The 24,676-nt window shown below is 34.6% G+C and overlaps 2 protein-coding genes across 11 annotated transcripts in view; both read right to left on the reverse strand.

Moving 5' to 3' along the window:
• Positions 1-4,437, reverse strand: part of LOC110840042 (uncharacterized) — a 36,212-nt gene extending 31,775 nt beyond the window's left edge. Inside the window, exons 1-2 of one of the 2 annotated variants that reach the window (XM_087354399.1) lie at positions 4,349-4,437; positions 4,159-4,261 (exon numbers count right to left, since the gene is read on the reverse strand). Coding sequence is in view for 1 of the 2 variants with exons in the window: in XM_087354397.1 (XP_087210523.1) it covers positions 4,159-4,279 (121 nt within the window). In the remaining variant the exon portion in view is untranslated. Of the gene's footprint in view, positions 1-4,158 lie in introns of both variants that reach the window. The other variant, XM_087354397.1, reaches the window with a different exon arrangement.
• Positions 4,438-7,469: 3,032 nt separating this feature from the next.
• Positions 7,470-24,676, reverse strand: part of PMCA (plasma membrane calcium-transporting ATPase 3) — a 287,318-nt gene continuing 270,111 nt past the window's right edge. For 4 of the 9 annotated variants that reach the window (XR_015536674.1, XR_015536677.1, XR_015536676.1 and 1 more), the window contains one exon: positions 10,102-10,240. Coding sequence is in view for 4 of the 9 variants with exons in the window: in XM_087354420.1 (XP_087210546.1) it covers positions 10,025-10,240; positions 17,705-17,719 (231 nt within the window). In the remaining 5 variants the exon portion in view is untranslated. Of the gene's footprint in view, positions 10,241-17,704; positions 17,720-24,676 lie in introns of all 9 variants that reach the window. The other 5 variants (XM_087354422.1, XM_087354421.1, XM_087354420.1 and 2 more) reach the window with 4 other exon arrangements.

Consider the following 24,676-nt stretch of genomic DNA (forward strand, 5'->3'; position numbering starts at 1 on the left):
AATGTTACTTAAAAGGATCAATTAATTAAACCCAGAAAATGAGTCAGAAAACCTAAAGGGAAGACACCACTTGGAAGACCTAGTGATAGATGGGACAACATAAATGCATTTTAAATAAGTTGAATGGGAGAATTAATCTGCCTCGGAATAACAATCAGTGGCGGTCTCTTGTGAATGCGGGTGCAGTAAGACTATGAGATTCTCAAGGACTCTATGGAACTAGACGAGTTACTACTGAACAGTTGCAGGACACTGTTAATAGTCTTAGACCTGACTTGGAACGCGAGTGGACAAAGCATGGGACGAGTACTTTCACAATTTAAGCAAGGGGATCCTTAGCACTATGCCACACTAGTGTCTTTAAAAGGGGACAAAAGGGTCTATTTACGAAATCTTTTGTCCAACTGAACCAATATGTAACTTCATGTGAGAATGTTCACAAAAGCTACTGACTCATACAAAACTTTTTTTTAAAAAAACTGATTTAATCCTATTAAGTAAACACCTATATAAATATAAACCAGTGGGGTTATGGCAATATTTACCAAAACACAGTGACCCTCCAGATTAAGGATGCATGGAGCTCCATTCCTACGTCTTCAAGGAGCGGTACTTAATTGAGCACCATTTCATTTGTGGGGTCCGGAGGGGTTCTACAGAAATTCGTCCTCTCCCCACCACAAAGTAAACATGGACACATGAAAGCAACAAAATAAATCTGAGGTGTTACGGGAACGGATGTGTCACTGGGCTAACATAACCTATCTCGAGACGAAGGGACACTAATATTTCGACGTGTCACTGAGAATGTGATCGCTTATGTCTTTTTTACCACTTTTTAAATTAATCGTCTTTTCTGTAATATGATAGGTACAAAGATAGCAAAACATTCATGATGCTGAGGCCAAAACATGTTGACAAATGCGGAAACATTGGAAATCGTCGTGGGTTTACATGACCGAAGTCACACTACGCACATTTAATTATTTATCGATAGTTGAAATTTAATACAATTCGATTAGATTAATAAACACATGATATCGTTGTGACTATACAAGAGCCCACGCAGATCACCTCTTGTAATCGCTCGCGACAGTCAGTTGTCTCAATGGTCGAAGTGCAAGGACGACTTTTTCACAAGTGCAACAAGTGTTCATTATCGAACAATACCCGACACCTCGATCTTAATTGACTTGCTTGAACGAGTTTCGAGCTATAGCTCGTGCGAGTAGTCGTGGCTCCTAAATGCGCGATGTGTAAGCCGCGAGAGGGGAGTTCAGTAGTATGGGGTCGCACAGCCTCAGTGGAGGCCACGTACTAACTAGATGGCTTACCGAACCCGATGGTTCATCACCGAATTAAACAAAGCCCTCCACCGGACCCTGTCCTGGGCCAACGAAATCCAGTCTCCTTCAACTCCTATCTCCCATAGATCCCGCCTGAGATTATCCTCCCATCTACGTCTAGGTCTCCCCAGCGGTATCTTCCCCTCAGGCTTCCCAACCAATACCCAGTGCACACCTCTGGCCCCATCCATGCGCGCTACATGCCTCGCCCATCTCATTCTTCTCGACTTAATCACCCTGACAATATTGAGGGAGGAGTACAGATTTTTAAGCTGATCATTATGTAGTTTTCTCCATGCCCCATCATCTTCTCTCCTAGGCCCAAATATCCTCCTCAACACCCGATTCTCAAACACCTGCAATCTGTGTTCCTCCCTCTGAGTGAGAGACCATGTTTCACACCCATACAAAACAATAGGCAAAATTATTGTTTTGTATACTTTAATTTTCAGGTTCTTAGAAATCAGGCGGGAAGACAAAATATTTTGAACCGAGAAGTAGCAACCATTTCTGAATTTAGTCTCCTCCTAATTTCGTAGTGAATATCATTTTGATTTGTTATTGTTGTTCCCAAATATTTGAACTTTGTAACCCTTTCAAAGGACTTTTTAGCTACCCTAAGATAATTTTGCCCGCCTGTCTGCTGATGACAAGATACTAACATGTACTTAGTTTTTTTCTGAATTTACTTCTAGCCCCACCTGTCTAGTAGCCTCTAGTAAAACTTCTGTGCTCCTCTTTATTGTATTTATATCGTCCCCCAATAAATTAACATCATCAGCATATGCCAATAGCTGATGTGTCCCATTCAACTGCAAACCCTCCTGCCTGTCTTGGACTTTCCTGATGGCATATTCTAGCGCAAAGTTAAAGAACAAGGGAGACAAAGCATCTCCTTGTTTTAGACCATTCTTGATGAAGAATGACTCAGATACATATTTACCTACTCGATTTCATTTAAGCACATTTTTATTAGACTCACTAGCTTCTTTGATATACCAAATTCGATAAGAATATTATATAGCACTTCTCTCTTCACAGAGTCATAGGCTTTTTTGGAATCTATAAATAACTGATGTACGGTCCCACTGAACTCCCATTTTTTCTCCAGTATCTGACAAATGCAAAAAAATCTGATCAATCGTTGATCTGTTTCGTCTGAACCCACACTGATGATCCCCAATAATTTCATTTGGAGGCCACGTACTAGAGCTACAACCCAACCAAAGCTAACACCTCTCTAGCACGTGACAGTTGTAGCGTTAGACTTGTCTGGATCCAATATGATTCAATCTCTAAGAATAAGTCATACGAGTTTCTCATGGCATGGGAGCAAACATGTCAATTATGGTCTTTCTGGGTTGTGACATCACATGGACTTTTTGATGGGCACTGACATTTCAGAGGTAGATACCGCTTATTGAGGCAAAGATCAGCAAGAGAAAATATTGGCTGGATTAGAACCTCAGACCTTTGGCAAAGTAATGCATACAATGATGTCCTAAAATATCTGGAGAATCTAAGACCACAATAAATATGGTACTGTTACTGCCAAATCCTTTTATTGTGGATAAATTCTGGCTTATCTCCATAAAACCACAGCATTGCAGCAAGTACATTCCTCCAGCAATGTCTGAGCTCTGTGACTGGTCTCTTCAACATGCAACCACAGGACATCATCTACTGCCTTCTTTCATATAAACAAAATCTATTTGTTAGAGAAATAAAATAAAAGTTAAGAATAGATTGTAATCTTCCTAACTTTGTTAGTAAAACTACAAACCTTTGTAAGGTAAAAAGTATGATTATACCAAATCATAGTGTGAGATGAAGATACATACTGGACAATAAAATGGAGACACATAAATACAAAATGTCTATAAAATTTGAGAAACAAAATGAACAAAACTAATAACAATTTTTCTGCATTACAAAGCTACCTTGCAAGATTGTATTTAGTTATGCCCGTATACAAAGGATAAATATAAAAATTATTTCAAATTCCTGCCATCATTCATGAATGGCAAACAGACTGCTTCATATGTGACCAAACTATCACACATATTCTTAAGACATTTAACATTATTTCAACAGCAAAGGATTTACTGTGTTAAATACAAGCAAATGGCGATCGTGAAAGGTGAAATGTCAAGAATTTGGAGGAAACTGGCCCTGATTTATTTGATGGTAAAATTATAGCATGTGCCTGAGGAGACTGCAGAAAATTACACAACTCCTAAGTCAGGATAACCACAATCCAGTCAAAATTTGAAACATGTACCTCCCATTCTTCCTCAAGAATGGAATGTTAGGTGAATCTGTGTTGGACAAGGGTCTGCAGGATCTACACAAACCTTCTCAACCCTTATAAACCATAAGTATGTGTGTGTATGATGTGTTTCCAGAATAGGGACAGGCAATAATTGGGGGGGGGGGGGGGGCACAAATACTACTGAATTCTGGAAAAACATCCATCTTTTGCTGTCATGTCACTGTGTCAATTTCGCCGTAATTTTTAATGGTAATAACATAATCATTCTAGGCAAAAGATTCCAACACTTAATATTGGAAACCCATGATATGCACAAACTTTTTCCTCTTTACATTATTCCACTTTTTGCTAAATAATCCAATTCTCCTATGGTCCAGGATTACGAAACAACTCTTATATGGTCTTACAGTGCGGCTGTTCATATACATAATACAGGAAGGACAAGAACTTCTATTGTGTGTGCATGCTCTGTAGTTTCCTCTACATTCGTACCAGACTTGTAGCCGACTAAAGGGACAGGGCTTTCAGAAAACCACTTACCCAAAAGCTTTAGGTCACATTCAAAATAGAATGAATATTCCCAAGATCTTTCAAGACGTCTCCCATATCTGACGATGATAATCCATTCTTCACCACCTTGACCCTGACAACACACAGCCATTAAAACATAATGTTTACATGTGCTAATTGTTCAAAATCACTTGCTGGATCTATAACGCGGATTACCTACATAGCTAACACACGTAACATACTACAAGATTACAACTATACATCACTCTGGCTTGCAGTCCTAACACCAACCATAATACTATTTGGAAATTCGCCTTAACCTTTTCGTTTGTTTATAGAGCCAAATTTCCCTGTGCACTGCCAACGTTACAAACAAGTTGTCAGAAACATTTGGACAGTTACATATATGTAATTGTGAAATTACAATTTATTTTACGTTTTATAGTGCCCTAGAGGGCTGAGATGTGGGGAGCTCTATCAATTCCAGTTAAATTACATTATGAAATACTGCATGTTTGAAACAAGATAATTTTAGTAATATCTTACAATCAAATAGACCAACTCCACATAAACCATATTATAATGGGCAAAAATTAATCCAAATAATGAGGAATGATATAAGCTGCAACAATTGCACACATTGTAAACAAATCCTTAATCAGAAACCTATTACAGTGAAACAGAATCGAGGATGAGGTGTAAACTTTCTAGTCAAAATATTTGTACTTAAAGATATGTAAATAGAAGCAGGGCATTGCTTTAAACCATGTATATTGATTTTAAATCAGTGCACTTGAGTTTTTTATATTCCATGGACAGGTTGTATGTTGTCTTACTAATCAGTTACATGTGTGACAAAATTGGAATGGACATTCACCTATTACCCTGGCTGCTATGCTGTAACCTGTCATCACATTCGAATAGTTGAAAGTCATCATATCACTTGTAATTTTATGGCATTGCTGTCTCTAAGATTGTACAAACTTTATGGAAAAAATTACTGAAGTCGAATGAATTTGTGTACAAAAAGAGTCATCTGACATGTTTCAATTTTGACAGGAATCAAATAAACAAGACTTTGAATAAAAGTGATGTCTGCATAGTCTTTACATATCACAGTCCAACAATGAGAAATGTCCTACAAATTTTATGTATTTTCAGGAATGATACATTTTAATTTCATAATTTGTTCAACAATGTTACACTGATCGTGTGCAAAACATGTATAAAGGTGTATAAATGTTGCATGCCGATGTTAGCAAAACTCACTTTGGCCTTCAGTACACAGTAAAAAGTAGTTTTATATATTTGATAGTGCTGTCAATATTCTAGTCTTTAATTCAGAAATATATAATTAATGAATACAAATTAACATGGTTTAACTGACCATTCAGAAAATCAGTCAGTCAGAATGTGCTTTGTCGCAAAATAACCGCAGTTTACCATGAGACTTGGTTCACACTTTCCCTACAAGCCTGTCAATGGAAGCTATACAAAATGAGTAATAAATATGTTATCTGAATGCCCCTAATGGAACTGTACCACATTTGAATTCCTTATACTTAGCTATCATCTTCTTTGCTTCAAACATAACATTTCAAAAGTTATATGTTCATTTTTAGGTATGAGAGACTAGATTAGATTCCCCCATGCATGAATATAGAAACAAAATAAATTTCTGAAACAGTACATTTTAAGAAAAATCACGATGGGCAAAACTGCTTGGGGTGCTTCATGATGAGGAAAAACGAGACAGCGATACTGACAGTAAGACAGGCCCCGTTTATTTATGTAGTTATTTTATGATGCTATATTAACTGCAGAAGTTGTGTAGTGCTGGAAGAGAAATAACAGGATGACGATGAATGATAAATAGGAAAGATCATGCGAGGAAATGACCAACTTTATTTACACATATTATTCTGGTCCTCGCCTACAGGAACTGAGGAAAACAAAATCCTCAGTCAGGATAGCCAATCATTGGTTGAAATTCAATATGATTTAAGAGATTACCTCTTAAATACAAATCAGCTGCATCTGAGTCAATTAACACTTGGTAAATTCAGAATTATTTTTTAAAATAAGGGTGGAGGAAGTAATATCAACAAATGCAAATAATATTTTGGACTAAATTTTACATTTTGATCTGCACAAACAAAATAAGGGCAACTTCGTATTTTTAGGGCTCTGAAATGGTGAGATAATTAATCATGTTGTAGTTGCTTGCTGCAGTCAGCTTTGAATTGAAAATTCAGGATGTAGAAGGCCCATAATGTAGACATTTTTCATAACTGTTTTCAGACATTCCAGGAAATTCCTTACTGAACATGCCCTGGAGACTCCATTACAATTTCCATTGAAGAGGTTGGACCTGGGTTCAGAAACTGTGCATTTCAATTTAATTTCACTGTGAATCAAAATAGCATATTTCAAAGCCAGCATTTTCTATTAGTGAAATACATGAATATGTACAAACCATGAAAATTATTCCACTTAATTATATTTTACTTTTCCATTCCTGTTTGCTTTAATGATGTGCCAATTTGAAGTAGGCAATGTTAGTTCCAACTATGAACTCAATTCTTAAAAGGGGATGAATATACAAAATTCTATTGTGGATTGCTTATTCAATTAAGAAATTAAAATCATTTCAGAAAATGATTAAATTTACATTGAATTACATTAATTTTTGCATACTGATCAGTTTTAACATTAAAAATATTACAATTAGGAGTTTTATCAGGTTTTCTTATTCTGCAGAAAAACATGAATCAAAACTGTCCAAGTGGTACTTTTAAATATTTTTACTAATGGGAACCTGCAATATACTATGTGATAATAAACTAAAAATTATCAAAATATTATACAATTTTAGATAAATAACACAGATTTTAATATGTTTCTAATCAAATTTCTTCAACTTGTAGGCAGGTTATTGAGTCATAAGGTTCCACTACGTTCGGAATCTTCAATGCAGTACAGACAGGTAAATTTATATTTTTGCAGGTAGTGTTCCCACATGAAAAAATACAAATTGTCTTGTTCTTGCAAATAAAACAGGAAGGAAGTGGAAATGTTGAACAAGTGGTACACCTTGGGAATGGAGGAATAATGTAGAATTTCCTCTCTTCTTCTTGTCTTGACATCCAACTTTCTCATCATTCATTTTATTTTCCTAATATGAATATGTTTTTACATAAGAAATAATACTCACTCCATCACTTTAAAACTTGCCACTGCGCCTTCATTAGGTTCGTTGCTCGCCATTTCACACTCTTACCGAGGACGGAATGCAGCTGTTGCAATTTCAATAAGGGTGATTTTTTTTTAGAACCCTGAGATTAGATCAAGCTCACTTTTAATCAGTCAAAATTACAATTTCAACAAAGAAAGCATAGACATAAGGCACATAATATGCTCAACATCTGCAGGTTTTACAGAAATAATTTTAACAGCATACAATGAATAATTAGTGACTTTCGACACTAGTGCAAACAATCTTCTTCTTATAAAGACCAAGCACATGTATCTACAACTGATGCAACAGCTTCTTCCAGAGAACAAACCGAGATCAAAAATATTGATGCAGTCCTAAGATCTAACGGGTTTCAAGGGTACCATTCAAATAAAGAATGCACACCATTTTTTCAACAAGGTATTGAGACATTAAAAATTTATTTTGTAAAAATGATTAATTAATAGCCATTAACAATGGATGGAAATAAAACCTTTAAGAAAACATAATACTCATGTGACTGGAGTAGAAAAAATTAAGGATGTTGCCTGCCAAATCCCTGTCTAGAGCTAAATTAAAGGTTATGAGTTGCGCAACTCTCTTTAAGTTTGGTATTAACACAGAGAACAGGCATCATCTAGAATATTAAGGTCTTTGATTCGTTTATTTTTTTAGAAGTTTATATGATCCAAGACTTGCCTTTGGTTGGTTTGACTCTACGTAAGCTTGTAAACACAACAGGCAATGTCACCATTGTCCTATAACTCAAGAAATCTTGAGCGTCATCTCACATCTCTCGGAGCATGTGACCAGAGCGAAGTGGGGTGCTAACCTTTGTCACTGTAGGGGCTTCAAGAGTACAGTCATCATGATAGCGGTCATGGGTACTGCTGTCACAGTTGCGTTACATCAGCAATTGTCATGTTAAAAAGTAGTAGTGGTTGTCACACTGGCAAGTCTATGGGGAGCGAAAAGGACAAAACCAGTGGCATGGCTTGTATCCTAAGTGAATTCTACAGTACATCTGGTGAGACTAGTTTCTTATTTTATCCCTACATACAGATGCAAACCTCTATCAGTCAATGAGTTGATACTTTAATTTACTCTTAACAGCCCATGGAAAGTTCTTATAAACTAATGCATATTTGCAACATCTAGAATTTGTTTCTCTTTATACAGACAGAAAATTGCAGTCACACAACAGATTTACAGAGTGAACTAGAGCACAAAGGGGAAGGGGGGAGTTTCTTCTTGAAAGAAGAGAAATGACGACCCTGACACTGGGCCATCACTTCCTGACAAACAACTGACAGTGCGGCTCGGCATCCATGCTTGTCGGGCAGGACTGAATGCAAGCTTTGCAGCAACTTCACTACATTATGTAACTACACATTGCTCAACAACCCAGTCTAACAAAATGGCTTGCTCAGAGGAGTATTTTCAGATTTAAATATTGATAGTAAAGAACATTCAACAACTTGGTAAACTTTCTTCTTCAGAGCAGAAAATAGTAACAGTAACCACGGGCACCGTGTGACGTTTGGTATTGCTCACAATTCCACTTCCTCCCTCAATGCGTTTCTGTATCTGAAGCTCTGCCATCTTGATCTGGACTGGAAGGGAGGTAGCATCTTCCTTTTCACTACTGCCGTGGTTACAAACATAATATTAACAGTGTCAACTTCAACATGATGATCCTAGTTGCTAGCAGGAACAAGAATTACACCAAGAAAAAGTCAATAACAAATCCTCTCATTTCAAAGATGAGAGGAGTTAGGAGGCCTGGGCAGGTTCCATGCACTGTGCAGAGCCATTAGCATTCAGTTTACTCCTTACTTGCTTCCAAAGAAGATTTGACATGAACTCTACAACTACTGCTTCGAATCCCGGCACTGACTTTTAAACAAGGGGAGGCAAACAAAAAAAAAATATTTTCCACACTGTTCAACATCGCATTCAAACAAGGCTTTGGCCTCCCCTTTTAAAAGACACTTGGCATAATGTCTTAATATTTTTCATCTTGAAGTTACGAGCTAAATTATCTTACAATAATTACATGCATATAGACCTCAACTCTTGTTGCGTTGTCCAGCTTAACACCACGCCCATTGCAACTACCTTATCTAATTTGTCTTTTGGAAAATCAATGAATTACACTGTCAGTTAAGTTCAACACCACATGAACTTGCACCACGTGGGTGACCAGATGGTGTAATGGATGACGCCAGATGGGCGGAGGAATAAAGACGTCGGGATGACAACAGCCATGAACCTGGATAGATTTAAAAATAAAAGAAACTGAAGACATTGTTGGGATAAGACAATGTAAGAGGAAAATTGGAAAAATCTACTATCAATTTGTTTACATCATAGAGTTCCTTTTTTGGAGAAAGCTGTTCTTACATTTTGTAGTCTGTTTTCAGTAGGCTGTAATGAACTTCACAGGTGGTGCATTTAACTGAATAATAAGTATATAAGAACAGTGATGAATGCAAGGCGTGATTTTTAGTTTGTTCCATTCCTCTTGGCTGCTGTAACATCACCATCACAATCATCACCATTACCAACAACACTGCCACAATCACCACCACAATTTCTGGCATGCCTGATGCCAGGGCAGGGGACAGGTGTGTGTGGCATCAGCTCGACAGGACAGAAGAATTAAACTGCAGTTTCGGTGTGACTATGAGATGATAAACGTTCCACATCGATCTCGGGGATCGTTAACTCATCCATGACATTATCTGCATACTCAATGGAAGAAGTCTGGGAAAATCGCTTAGCAAGAGAAGACTGCTTTCGGAGAGCCTCGGCCAAGGCGGCGCTGTCACCGTACCGAGTATCTAGACCCTGACGGAAAGCATTAACTACTCGTATCTGGAACCAACAAAAAAACAAGAAAAACAAGGAAGTTACAAACAGTCTCTCTTATATGAGTATCCTTATGGAATAACAAAACATCAACATGCCTGAAATTTTGATTCACACAGAACAATTGTCATTACCCTACCAGCCATGCCAATGTGACCATCCAACATAGAGATCCATGCACTTTATTGCCGGGCCATATAGTGATCAATTAGTTAAAATACTTGTGAAAGTACTGTAATGAAGTATATGGTTCCATATCTCACAATATACACCACAGCAGAATATACAATGCAACTGAAAAATATGGGAGAACGGTGGAAATGCTGCAAACAATTATTTTACAACACAGATTCTTACAGATTTTTTGAGCCCTTGTTACATTACTGACTATATTATAAATTTTAATTAGAATACACATCTTTGACATTTGACTGCCATGCAGGGAACAGTTTCCCCACACGAGTTGTACACTGAATATTAAATTGAAGATTGCTACAATACATTCAGTCTTGTACCATATTTTGGGATATCACTGAAAGAATAGGGCACATTCTGTGCACAGAACACTTGCCCTCTCAGAATTTAATTTTAAATTAATTACTTTCGGTCAAATTTTAATAATGTTGATATATGACTTTCATTAATTGTGAATTGATATAAATTAACTGGAAATTTTCAAAATTAAAAACCATTTACAAGAAATTCAGACTGTTGAAGCAAATAGGACTTTTACTTCGGTATATATTAACTGACAATAATTCTACATTCATAATGTATATAAAAATACTTTTATGTATACAGACCTGGAAAAAAAAACAGTAGCATAAAAACATGAAGTTGGTAAAAGCTCCAAAGTGAGTTATCTTTTTCCTTATTTTAAAATGAGCCCAAGTATTTTCTCCTTACAAATTCATGATTTTATTTATTTATACAATTTTTTCCAATCTATTAATGCAAAGCATAATGAATTTGCTAACGACTGTCCAAAACACAATTAAACCTTCACAACATTTAATTTATATGTTGTGGCTATTATGAATACAAAATGGAGTAAAGAAAATTAATAAACAACAGAAGTGTGTAGCCCTCAGGCTGTTCACTGTTAAGATTTTCTGTATATACGATACAACATGAAAAATTAACTGAGATAAAAATTTAAAATATGTAAAGGTTAAAATGCTGTATGTCCTTGGCCAAACAAAAGTGTAGATATTCAATGGAAATCCTTTAAGAACCAGTAAGAACACAACTATCATGTACTGCACTGATCACTATGTAATATTTTGCACCTTGATCTTGTTATCTATATGAACTCTCTCTCCCAATCTCAAGTGTTGTAAAATGAGATAAAATTTATTTAACTTTCAATAGGAGTTAACACTGAATGCTCTATAAATATATTTTGTTCAAGAAGAGTGCACCAACCTAACCTAAATCAGAGCTCATCATTCACCTTTTGTTCTTAATATAGTAACTATTGGCACAGAAGAGAAACAAAATTAAACATTGTAAGGGACTTGAAGTTCTCATATCAGTGAAGATGTTCATGACAGTTTTTGGGTTGTAATGCCATGCAGACTTGTAAGTGAGTACCAAGGTTTGGACCTTGTCCATTGTCTTGATTATAAAAATAAGCTCATGCTAACTCAATAACAATCCCAATAGATGGGGTTTATATCCTCTTACCCTCCTTTTTTAACTGAAGGCAGAAAACAGAATCTTCTAAAATGCTATATTTTTGTTATTTAGATGATGGAAAAGTCCAAAAATAACAATTGTACAATCATATTATAATGTACCATCATCAGAAACCTTCAAACTTCAAAAACACATGATGAAGTTAATGTCCATGAAATTTTTATTCCATCTGGTTTTATATTTTTTAAAATATTATGTGCCACATTATCACATAATTTTTTTAATTCTCATGTTGAATCTCACTAGTAAGATTTATAAATAGATTAACAATACATGCTAAACAGAAACAAACTGCACATGTACACAAATTACTTGACAACACTTTGTTACAAAACACATTTATTCTGGATACAGCATTGTAAGTTCCATTTCAATTCACATTTACACTTGTACACTTCATGCACACATGGCAGACATGCACATCAACATTCTGCAACATATCCTGTGACTATTACAAGAATGAAACACATGCAGTTAAAGTCTGGTCTTAGCCATTCTATAAAGTCTATTTGCATATCAGCAATATATTTTGTCACTTCCATATACACTCCCACAGAACATAACTGTATCACCAAGATCCACAAAAAACAATTTTCCATCAACCAATAAGTATTCTTCAAAAAAGTAAACACAGCAAACATAAAGTAACAATGACTAATATAAAATTTTCTATACTATTTCAATTTCTCGTTAGTAGAACAATCTCCAACACTTAATGGGCACATACATTTTTAAACGTAAAAAAGTATATAAAAAGAGCTGACTCATATAATGCATATTTATATTACTATCGTAGAATGGTTCTGAATTTAATAAATAAATACTCAAAAATATGCTTTTACATAAAAGTTGACATATACCACCCACTTTTAAACCCACATAAAGCTGTTCACACTTCTAAGTTCCTAATAAATGTGGACTAGCTACAAGAGAGTCTAAACAATATATTTTGCACCATTAACTGTGTCTTGATGCACCAGGTCATAAATGAATTTATGTGGAGTGGAGACAGTAACATTAATATACTACAGAGGTGAACAGTTTAATGTTTCCACTTGGAACTGACACATGAAACTGACCACTCATCCCCACATTTACTGAACAGAATATGTAAGCCCCATAACCATCTTGGATTCATCAAAAGGTCCATGCATCGTAGGATTTGAGGTTTTCACGGCGATCCCTGATGATGGAGGCAGCAAGGACCTCTAAAACGTTGGTAAAGATCTACCAGACTACATGGCGCAACAACCCAGAAGACAGCCATCTTCAGATCCCAGGAACGTTGACACCTGACCACGCAATTTTTAGCCAGTCACTTAACTGAGCAATGACAGCTTTCATGATTATGTATTATTACCCTAAATCTTGTTCATTTTTCAATATTTTGATCCATATGCTGCTAACATACACATGCAAAACCATCAATTTGAAAAACTTTAAAATATTACAACATAAGTTATGTAACAATTCACTTATACAAAGAGCACATTGTGAACTAAGAATTTCCATAAAATGGCTGTCATACAGATCATTGCCACGTTCTTTGAATATGATTTTGTGCAATAGAGGCTGTTGTTTATATAGCTCTCAGAATAGTACAAAATTTTGTTAATATACCTCTGTAATGAAACAAAAATTGTAAGTGCACTGCTTAGAATTATAGATCAAATCATTTTCATGAAGTAAGCAAAGTCTTATAAATAAGATTTTAGGTTATGATGGTGGCAAATATGGAGATGGCCGTCTTCTGAATTGTTGCGAGTAGTCTGGCAGAAGCTTACCGGCACTTCAGATGTGCTTTCTACTCCAAAACAAGGATTCACTGCCCAAATGTTAAAGGCGCTAAGCATCTCTGAAACTCCGGTAAACTTCTACTAGACTTTTTGGTGCATCAATCAAGAAGACAGCCATCTTCAACCAACCACACTTTCCTTTTGACCTGTAAACCACAGAAGCTCTTAGAAATTTGTTTTGCTTACTATATTTACCATTTTTCTTCACACAATATTATTCTGTCTGAATGTATGTACATAAGAAATCTTAGCACATATTTCTCTTCTTTAATTTCATGGCTGTAATAAAAGAAGGTGTTGTTGCTGCACATAACATAATGTTCTTCACATATGACAAAACTGACCCTAAAATCTTGCAATAAATGCGAGCCATCAGAAATATACATTACTATCTTAATAATACTAAAAAATGGATTTATAAAGCAAAACATTCAAATGGTATCTGGTCACATAATTTTTGTAGTTTTCTTGTGAATATTGCTGTACTTTTATGAAAGTGATAGGGGTCACAGAATATCCTATGTGCTCCTTTCATTTCAGGGCACATGCCTAAAAATATGATAAATAAAGTCAAACTGTGCTTTTGACAAGTGTACAGAAGTGTTGGTTGAAAGGTGCATGATTTGGTGTTAATCCCTTACTAGGCAAACAGTATTTTCATAACTGTAAAATTTTATTCACATTTGTTTTCCAAGACAAGCTTTTCGATATGCCTAATTTATCTGAAATGACGCCCCTCACTCTCTCAAAAGAAGGGAAAAAAGCTGATGTATGTATTAAAAATGTTAAACTCTTTACACATCACCACATATTTAATTCAATTAATTTAATAGCAGTTGTCTTAATTATTAACCCTCTGAAGGCAAAGCTCGTCTGAATAACATTTAAGAATTCAGTCCATACCTCAAAGAAAACACAACATTTCATCATTACAAAGATCAACTGCTTAATGCTGTTTAAGTAAATAATCCTTTTTTATGATGGAAATCATGAAAAATCCAAAATGTACGTTACTCACCATTATAACAGCTAGCTGCATATATGGCTACCACTCCGCATTAAAGGGTTAATATTCCATTCAAAGAAAACTATGAATTAAAGAAATTACAAATTCCCAATATTACTAGGAGAATAAAATTCCAGAACTATCTCGTACCCTGTACATTTGCTGTAAGTTTTGACAGTTCAATTTCTCTACCTTCCAATGCCACATTATCACTTTTATCATTGCTCTGTAAACCTAGCTGTATCATCTTTTAAAGTTTCTGCAAAAAAATTACAGACATGATGCTGTACCTGTTCATCATGTTGAAACTTCCTGCCTCCTATTCATTCCTTCAGTGGGCCAAAATGTTAGGATCTATGCATGGAGTTCATGAGGGCTGTTGAAGCACTTCATACCGAACTTCCTCAAGAGCTTTCATTTATTTTTGGATATATGCAGCCATGTATTATCTTCCTGAATAACAAGTGCCCTACACAGTAAAATTTATTTCTTATTTTGAACATGTTCTTGTACACATTATATTAAAAGACATAAACCATGGTTCACCATTCCAAGATCATCTCTTTAAAACATTTGCTGTAGGCAAATTTATCTGTTTCTATTTCTGTGATGTTCTCTTACATTATGGGATGTAATGGTGTACACAAATCTCAGAAAATGTTCTTATCCCTTCATTAAAACCACTTTTCTCTTCCCATTAGCACTATAGATGCACATAATGTGGCTTTCTGGCACTTATTCAGCATTTTTTTAGAAAAAAACTGATGATCATGAATGTTTATTTCCATAGATCAATTAGGTCTTCTAAACTGGTCAGCATTTCACATGTCTGTCAGCCTATGATACAGGGTTCATCACAATGAATTATTTTACCAGTAATAGCTCAGCAGTTCTGCCATCATCAGGAACAGACTTCTGACATTTCCAAAACAAACAAATCCTTCTAACATCCTGGATTACGTTACAGGATGTGGACGGAATACTGCACACAGCCATTGATGAAAACCCTTTCGGCAATGAAAAACTTTATGAACCAGTGCTTTCCCACTGCATATCTGTTTTCTTCAAATATTAACATTAAATCTTCTATTGCTGATATCAGATACATATAATATATAGATGGCTGTTTTCTGGGTTGTTGCGCCATGCAGTCTGGTAGAAGTGTACTGACGTTCCAGAGGTCCTTGCTGCCTCCATTATCAGGGTGATCAAAGTACACAGTGCAACAATCCAGAAGACAGCCATCTTCAAACTCACTGCCGTGAAAACCTCAAAACCTAAACATATAGTACATACTTGGTAAACTCTCGTTTAATACAAAGGGGGGAAAAAATCTTTGAAAATTGTAAACTTCTGATAAAAATAACTTATTACTAAATGTCAGTGCAGTAATTATGTATTTTTCGTATTAACTTCAAAGTGCAAATATCAGCATCTCATTTATATCAACATTCTAAATACCAAGTGAGATTTTAGGTTCTCATGGTGATGAGAATGTGGATAGCTGTCTTCTAGAACATAGCATGTTATAGTCTGGTAGATATTAATTTATGGTTCAGAGAAGTTTACTGCCTCCATCATCAGGGTGATAAATAAACCATGTGTGGAAAGGCTATGTTAGATACATGAGAAGGATGGACAAGGCAGAACTCTGGCCTTTCTGTGCACACATATTATTTGTCACCCTGATGAAGGAGGCAATAAGTTCTTCTGAAACATAGACCAATTATCTATCACTATGCAGCACTACATCTCAGAAGACAGCCATCTTCTACACATCACTTTTGTGCTTTGATTATCTGCATATATACAGTGCAATGTGCACGCACGATTCCATATGAAAATAATATAATGAATCTTTAAGAAATCCATACTCCACATTTTAGATATTTTAAAATTGCTTCACAAATGTCTTAATACACTATACATTTTAACAGGTATGCACGAGACATTCACTAAATTTCATACAATCAAACATTGTTTCATACATACATAAATACATGCTTTCATGGCTTCCAACCATAACTTTGTATACTTTTCTCTACATTTATGAAATCAATTTACTACCTGATATCCAGTATTTGGCACGCATCGATTCAGTCAAGTAAAAGATTATTAGCTAAGCACCTCAAAAACAAAATCATGTGAAAAAAGTAACAAATACTTTTCTTATTAAATGATAAACCTTCAATGTAATCAGTGTGTATTTATGGTCGTTTGAAACAATATTAAAATTTATTAATTTCAGTTAGCACTGATGATATCAACTTTCATACAAATCTGTTAATCTAGAGGACTAAATTAAATGCAGAGGCAACTGGAAATGTGCAACTTCGGTTTTCGGAGATAAGATGCATTGACGTGGCCTATCTCAAAAACTGATGTTACACACTGAACTCTGGCTGTGAAAACTTATGGACAAAAATGGACACATCTAATATATGCTTCTAGATTACTGTTAAATTTGTCCAGAAAATATGTGAACAATGTATGAAATTTATGTCTTTACAGGCTCAACTTTTAAAGATTTTTATAGATAGTATTCTTCATTTCTGTCATATCTACACAAGCAGACATACATGCATAAGCGACGAGGATGGAAATTAAATATAAAACAATGTCTGTATAAAGTACTCACTATGCTGCTCAGTAGAAACTCATAAAGCAAATTTTGCAAATAACATTTCCTATGAAAATAAATTAATATGCACGTCAAGTCCAGTTCCAAATTAAAATGATCCCAAATTTGAGGAATGAACAAAATAATTGGTTAACACGAGACTGACAACAATGCACTGGTAGCATGATTTGTGCAAAACAACAGAAACTAAACAAAGACAAAATCACAGAATTTTAAATTAATAGTACGAACAAAACTACCAAGAGTATGTACAAAAGCACGTGTAAATTTAAGATGAAATACTAAACCAGAACAAATATGGGAAAGGTTCAAAATGGTAATCTACTTACTGTTTCCCTTAATATCTTGAACAGGCAGAGAATGGAAGAATGGACAGAATTAATAATATTCACATTCATTATGGCATGTCACACTTAAAAGACAATGTAAGTAAGAAAACTGATGTCACACAATGTTAGGAAGATGATTTATCTTACTACGTGGTAAACGACTTCAAACTGATCAGCTTTTAGGTAAAACACAATCTACATACTTGTGCAGGTTTCACTGTAAAGCTATATTAAATTCATTTCAAGGCTGTCAAATGTCCACAGAACCTAATATAAATAATACAAATTTCTAGTTGCTGTTAATAATAATTAGAAGTAAACAATTTGGTAACAGACAGGCTGATTAAGCAATCCATAATTCAGATCCAGAGGCAATAAAAAATATCAATATAGGATGTATTCTTACTTATCTATGAACAAATAAAATCGATCTCTACAAACAATAATACCTGTCAGGGTGTTTAGTTATTGTTAAATGTTGATTGTGATAATAATGCTAAAACAGCTCATAAACAAAGAGAGAGACAGAAAACTGGCTGGACAAAATTTAAATTATGCAATGCACAACAATCTATTAGTTTCATCATGTAAAATGAGTTTGGATAGCAGGTTCAATACATTTTCGAAAATAAAACAATTTTTCTTGCTTCTAAGTCACTCTGTACTTCCATAACCTTACGCTCTAATGGTTCAAAAGTTCAACGCAGAGCGATGGCAGTATGCTTGAACACAAAAATTTATACTCTTCAATTTTTCTTTACGTTTTGTTTCCAGTCCATATGCACAACTGTATTTATCACTAAAGCACACAAAAGTTTAGTCTTTATCTGACACTTGTAGGCAACAATGAAAAATTTATATTTCCAACTGATTCAAATTGGAGGGTTTATAATGAGAAAATAAACATATGTTTTTGACACCTGTTTGTTACATTCACACTATTTCAGCTAATTAAATGTGCTATTTTATTTACAGGCTCATATATTTATGCAAACTCTTGCTTTGTTTTAAATACCTTCATTCTAACAATAATATAATTATAGATTATTTTAAGAAATTTGCTGCAAGTGTTAGCATTCATATTTAAGAATGTAGGATTTGGGGTTTCCACAGTGGCGAGTCTCAAGACTGCTGTCTTCTAGGTTGTTGCACCGTGTAGTCTGGTAGATGTCCACCAAAGTTGCAGAGGTCCTTGCTGCATCCATCATCAGGGCGATGATGGAGGTAGAAAGGACCTCTGAAACATCAGTAAACTTCTACCATATTACATGGTGCAACAACCCAGAAGACAGCCATCTTAATATTTAAGAACATTCTGACACCAACAAACAACTCTTTAATCTCTAAGTTACCACTACTAGGAGCACAGGAAAACACGAGGCCCATCTTTCTGTTGTACCTGCTTCTAGTCAGGGAGAAAATGATTGGTGGGAAACATTTTGAAATATACATCTGATTAGAAACACAAGGAGGCAGTGATTTTCAAAAACCTACCAGCTGCTTTGTCAAGCATAATTTGACTTACACACATCACAAAAACACAAAATAAATTACTAATGCCACAATACAGTTACATGCATTCTTTTACCCCTACTACTGTGCATGTCATAATAATATATATCTGTAAAACACTTACAGGGTTCTCTGTAGCATAAGCTTTCATGGAAACACTGACCAGTACAATAAAATCTAAAAATATGATGCAGCATATAAACCTATAATTCACGATGTTTACAGAAGTAATCACTCACTAAATGTGCTGAAACTCAGTCATGCATACTAAAAAATACAAGACAATCTCTTCAGTTAAAAAGTGATCATACAAACAATGTTCTGATTAAACTTGGAATATATAATCACATTACAAGAAATGGTCCATATGGACTACAATTTTAAATGTCACGAAGCTTATTGATATCTGACGAAATACTTCCGGTATGGGAGACCACGTATGCAAGCAAATGCACAGAACTTATCAACAGAGCAAATAATATTTTAGTATGCAGACGAAATTATTCACGACTTCAACATTCCTCAACAAGAACCATATTTACCATGTATGTACAGTATTTTTTATATAATATTAATGGCTATTTATATTCTTGGCACCTAGCCCAATTTCCTCCAAGATCACATATGTGCACGCTTCCACTTAAAGATTAAAGTTCTGTTTTAGCTACATCTGTGCCAATAAAAAAATATCCTCTTCTGGAGACTGGAAAACACATTCTACATACAAAGCTTGCAAATTCCACACATAAAAACTAGATACATTAACTTCATCTAGGCGACATGATAAGTTGAGAACTTTGTTCTACAAATAAATAAGGATCCAAGTGTTACAAATTTTTGACCTTAAGAAGTCTGTTCCTGGATTTATTTCGGGCACTTTTATGTGTTCCATTTAAAACACAACCACAACTACAGCAGTATCTATGCTTTGGTGACATCACAACAACAGGAAAAGTTATTTTTTAGTTTTTGTCAGGAAGAAAATACATAACAGCATTACAGTAGCTGCTGAAAATGTCCACCGCCATCTCAAAAAGAAGCAATCACCCCTTATCAGTGTGTCTGGGTCAATGTTGGCAAGTTTCTTCAGAATCATGTTTCCGCTCTTCTGAGCTTTGCGAGTTATTCAAACAGAATTTCTTCGACAGATACATACACAATGTTTGTATCAGCACAAAATGGTAAGCAAGCAGGGTGACCTTGAACTGAGGGTCACAAAAGCGGGTGGGAGAGACCATTACATGGGGGTGGACCTTTCCAATTTCATTTTTGTACTGCAGTACACGACTGTTGTTGAATTGTATTTAAAAATGGCACATTCTGTATAATCTGCAACACTAAAGGCAATATAAGAAAAACTCTGTGGTCCTCAAAGCTTTTCATGAAATTCATACAACTACTAAAATATTTTCCAATGTGAAAAACAATTTCCTAACCCATCTTTACATCAAGTGTAATGAAAATGTCAAATATTTTTTAGCACTTTAAGAATGAGAATGGACAAACCTAATATATGGCTTGCACACCAATTTTCATACCGTATCTTTGGAATAAAACACATAACCTATGTACATGATATGGTATCATTTTCCACTCTAAAGAAATAGGGATTTCATTGCCTATATTAGTACAGTCTGCTGGTAGTTTGGAAAATTCTCACATAGCTCAAGTACACAACAGATGGCAATGCGATGTAAGACACTCCACAGTAAATTATTAAAGAACTACTATACAATAAAACAATTGAAGGTGGATGCAACATGCGGTACACAGATACTTGGAGCAATGTTTTCATCCTTAATGTCTTACATTCTTATTTTACAGATCGTGATATGAGACAATTTTTCCTGCTGTGTATGTGCCCACTACGTGTTCCTAATAACCCTATTTCCAGACAAAATTACACTTTTACTGTTTCTATACAAATAATTTAACTACCAAAGGAGTTTACATTTACTACAATTAAAATATTACAAAAGTTGTAGAGGCACGTTGAAGTAAATTTATAACAATAAGCTTACTGATCTTTACACATATTTATCACCACAAACCTTCCCTCTAGAAACTTTCTGCAAAGGCCCAGTATGCTTCAGGCAAGAAGCTGAGTGAGTCCTCAAGCCATTCTGGACCTGATTATGAAAATAAATAACAAACCTCCCACTCGATTTTGTGGATGAGTAATTAGTACTCTTTCTTCATAACCAGGAGGTACCAGGTACAAATCTCAGACTAGAGACTGGTTATCCTGACATATTTTCTTGTTTTCATCAGTTCCTGCAGGAAAATGCTAGGACAATACCTTAAATTAGACCATGACTATGTCCTTCCACATACTTTCCAATCCATCATTCAGTGCTACGAATTTTGAACTTTTGACATCATTATAAAATAAACTACAAATAAATAAATAAAAATTCCCATCAGAAATTGATTGCCTATCATCTTGTTAATGCCCAGACACTTTACTAACCAAGCTACAGAAGAGAAATGTTTTAAAGTGTGGCTGAATGATTAAAGTATCATAAAGTTAATGGAATGGTCCCCAGACCTGCGGAAAACACAATGACGGTAGCAAAGGCACTTTGAAAATATTTGCTCGTTTTCAATGACCTGAAATATGTCTGACCTAATAATGCAGCAAGGAGTCCTGTATGAAAGATCAACTTACAAAACAAAAAATATGGAACATGTTAATATATTATCAAAATACAGCAAACAAATAAACCAACCAACCAACATTGTATGAAATCATTAACACAACCTGCCGTACCTTTCACTTCCCTGTGTTGTGCATTCACTCAATTTTAATGCTCTTTTAGCATTTAAATATAGCAATAATATTATATCAAAATATGCATATGCCTCATTCATATGTAACTTCATTTAATGGGAATGGGGATTTAAACGTGGCAGCCAGCTAGACTTATCACATCAAATAATGGTTAACGAATAGTTTAACTAGAGTAATAAAAATGCTGAAGGTCTGTTAATAATGCACCAATGTCAAAGTAAATTTTCAATACCTGCACCCAAACCTTCCATTTTAAATTTCTCCACATTGTGTGCACATGAACATCTGTGTTTGTATGTACAAGAGCAAATTTAATCAATATTTGAAATATCGGAATATTTTTGTTATATAACTGGCAACACTTGTCACTTGTATATATGCAGAAATTTCCATATTGATTAAACTACTCCAACCAGTTCACAAGTAGCAAGTGTGCTTCAATTTACTCAATAAATAGAGTTACTTAATAGTTATGGTAAAAGAAATTAAAAGAAAAATGTTCCATATAATTTCACAAGCAGCAAATTTAATTTTGAAGCAAACTGGTTACAAAACGAAAGATAAAAATTAATATAGTTCTTGAATTCAGGAACCATCCTTAATAAATTTTTGTTTATAAGTTATCAAATAAAAAATAAAACAGAATTGCAGCCTTCAGCTTTTATATACTGACAAAAGTACACACTGATATTTACCTTCCATTATACAGGTAGAACTCAAAATAAGCTTTGCATAAGATGCGAGATCTCTCACTTTTTCATACATTTCCCTCTGTATTTATGTAGCACAACGCCCGCCAAGAAACCAACAAAATATGCAACTGATGAGAGGTCCATCTGGTAGCTTGTAAGATTTGAGTCTCTTCTAGACAACAGATTTTCACCACGCTATCATCATGCACGTAACGGCTCCGTTATAAAGACAGATAATTTAAACAAAACAGTGTTCAAAGAGCTCTGGACATGTATTTTCTTATTATTATTCTGCATCTTTTGAAACACAACTTTTAAGGCAAATTAATTACGACAAACCATTTTGTAATATTACTTAATACTCACACCACCAACCCTGATTAAGTGCATGTTTGGCATCTTACATCATGAGCCATTCAATTATCATGTATTTAAATTTTAACTGACATCAGAAACACTGCAGTCACTGATATAAATGATGGAGTACCAGCTGAAGTATAATATCTACATCACCCAGTACCAGACATTAAGAAAATATATGTGTTTTATGCTATGGGCCAAGATGATACAGTGGTCATTAATCATATAAATGTAATTGTTTAACATCTTAGTTACAAAACAAAAAAATTCATACCACAGCACATCAATAACACCAGTCATACATAGATAGAACAATTACTACGATATTTATTAAATAAAATCTCAGTGAAACATGGTAAAGATGTGTTAAAAAATTTTAAATCAAGAATCCTTTTATCAAGAGTTAACCAAAACGTTCTTCATTTCTCAAACTGCAATTCATTTAAAATATTGCAGTGTATCAGTAACATTTTGAACAAATAAACAGAAACTTTATGCCCATCTGAAAATATTTTGTACTGAAATTCTGAATAGTACAACACAATTTTAAGGTAAGAAACTAACCACGAGCTTTAATTGTGGTAATGCTAGCCAGGTAACATTTTTAAAGTTGTCATATTATCACAGTTTTCTTCTTATAAAATGGATAAAAATAATATGAAATTAATATGTAACTGAATTACTATCATTTTAAAAATATTAAAATGTTTACCAAATAAATATAATCACAAAAGCCAAGCTTAGCTGCTTCAATATATTACATTCTTTATTTGTAAGAGATGTACAAAGTCAACAGTAACTTCATAAAATTCCTTGGCCTTCGCACAATATTATCAAGTTAAAGCTCTAATTCAATCCTGATGTAAAATCTGGCTAAATTACCGAAACCATCCAAGGTTAATTGCATATGAGACTTTAAAAGCTGGGAAGAATGTAACTTATTTCTGGTCTCTGGTGGTGCATCTTCATTATATCACACTACACTTGGGCTCAGTCACTGTAAAGTTCCTCGTCTATCAGATCACGTGTCAGTACTTCATGAATGCTACTTACAATCACGGCTTCCGTTATACTGACATATAATGTTATTAAGAATATTAATTTGTAGCCAACCATTATATAAAGAACGTGTTCTTTGTAAGTGAGCACATTCTATAAAACTGCTGCAAATGGTAAACTATATTAATTGAGCAACAGAATAAGCATGTATATAATTTATTTTCAACAAAAGTAAACAAGACAGAATTTTATATGAAATCAATTAATGTGAAAATAACAAAAAAAATAAAGACTACATTAAGAAGTATTGTCTTATTAAACTTCCAGCTACAGCTGAAGATCCATACATGCATTTCACCATCTCCCTACGCCTTAATCGAAGCAAACAGTCAAATTATGGACTAGGAGATTAAATAAACTTCAAGAAAACAAGAGAAAAATTCATAATATTTTCAATGGTGACCAGATGGTTACACAGTGAATATATTCCCATTGGGAAAAGTGTAAATATAAAAAATATATATACTTGTCTTCTGAACTTGCACCCTGCTACTGCAGACAAATCTTAACTTCAGTTTCGCAAAACAATAAATGACAGTGCAAAAAGACTCACTGTAT

Source organism: Zootermopsis nevadensis, unplaced genomic scaffold (genome assembly GCF_977971745.1).
Source record: "Zootermopsis nevadensis isolate Lab colony 2312 unplaced genomic scaffold, Znev_1.0 Znev_ptg000023l, whole genome shotgun sequence".
NCBI lineage: Eukaryota > Metazoa > Arthropoda > Insecta > Blattodea > Termopsidae > Zootermopsis > Zootermopsis nevadensis.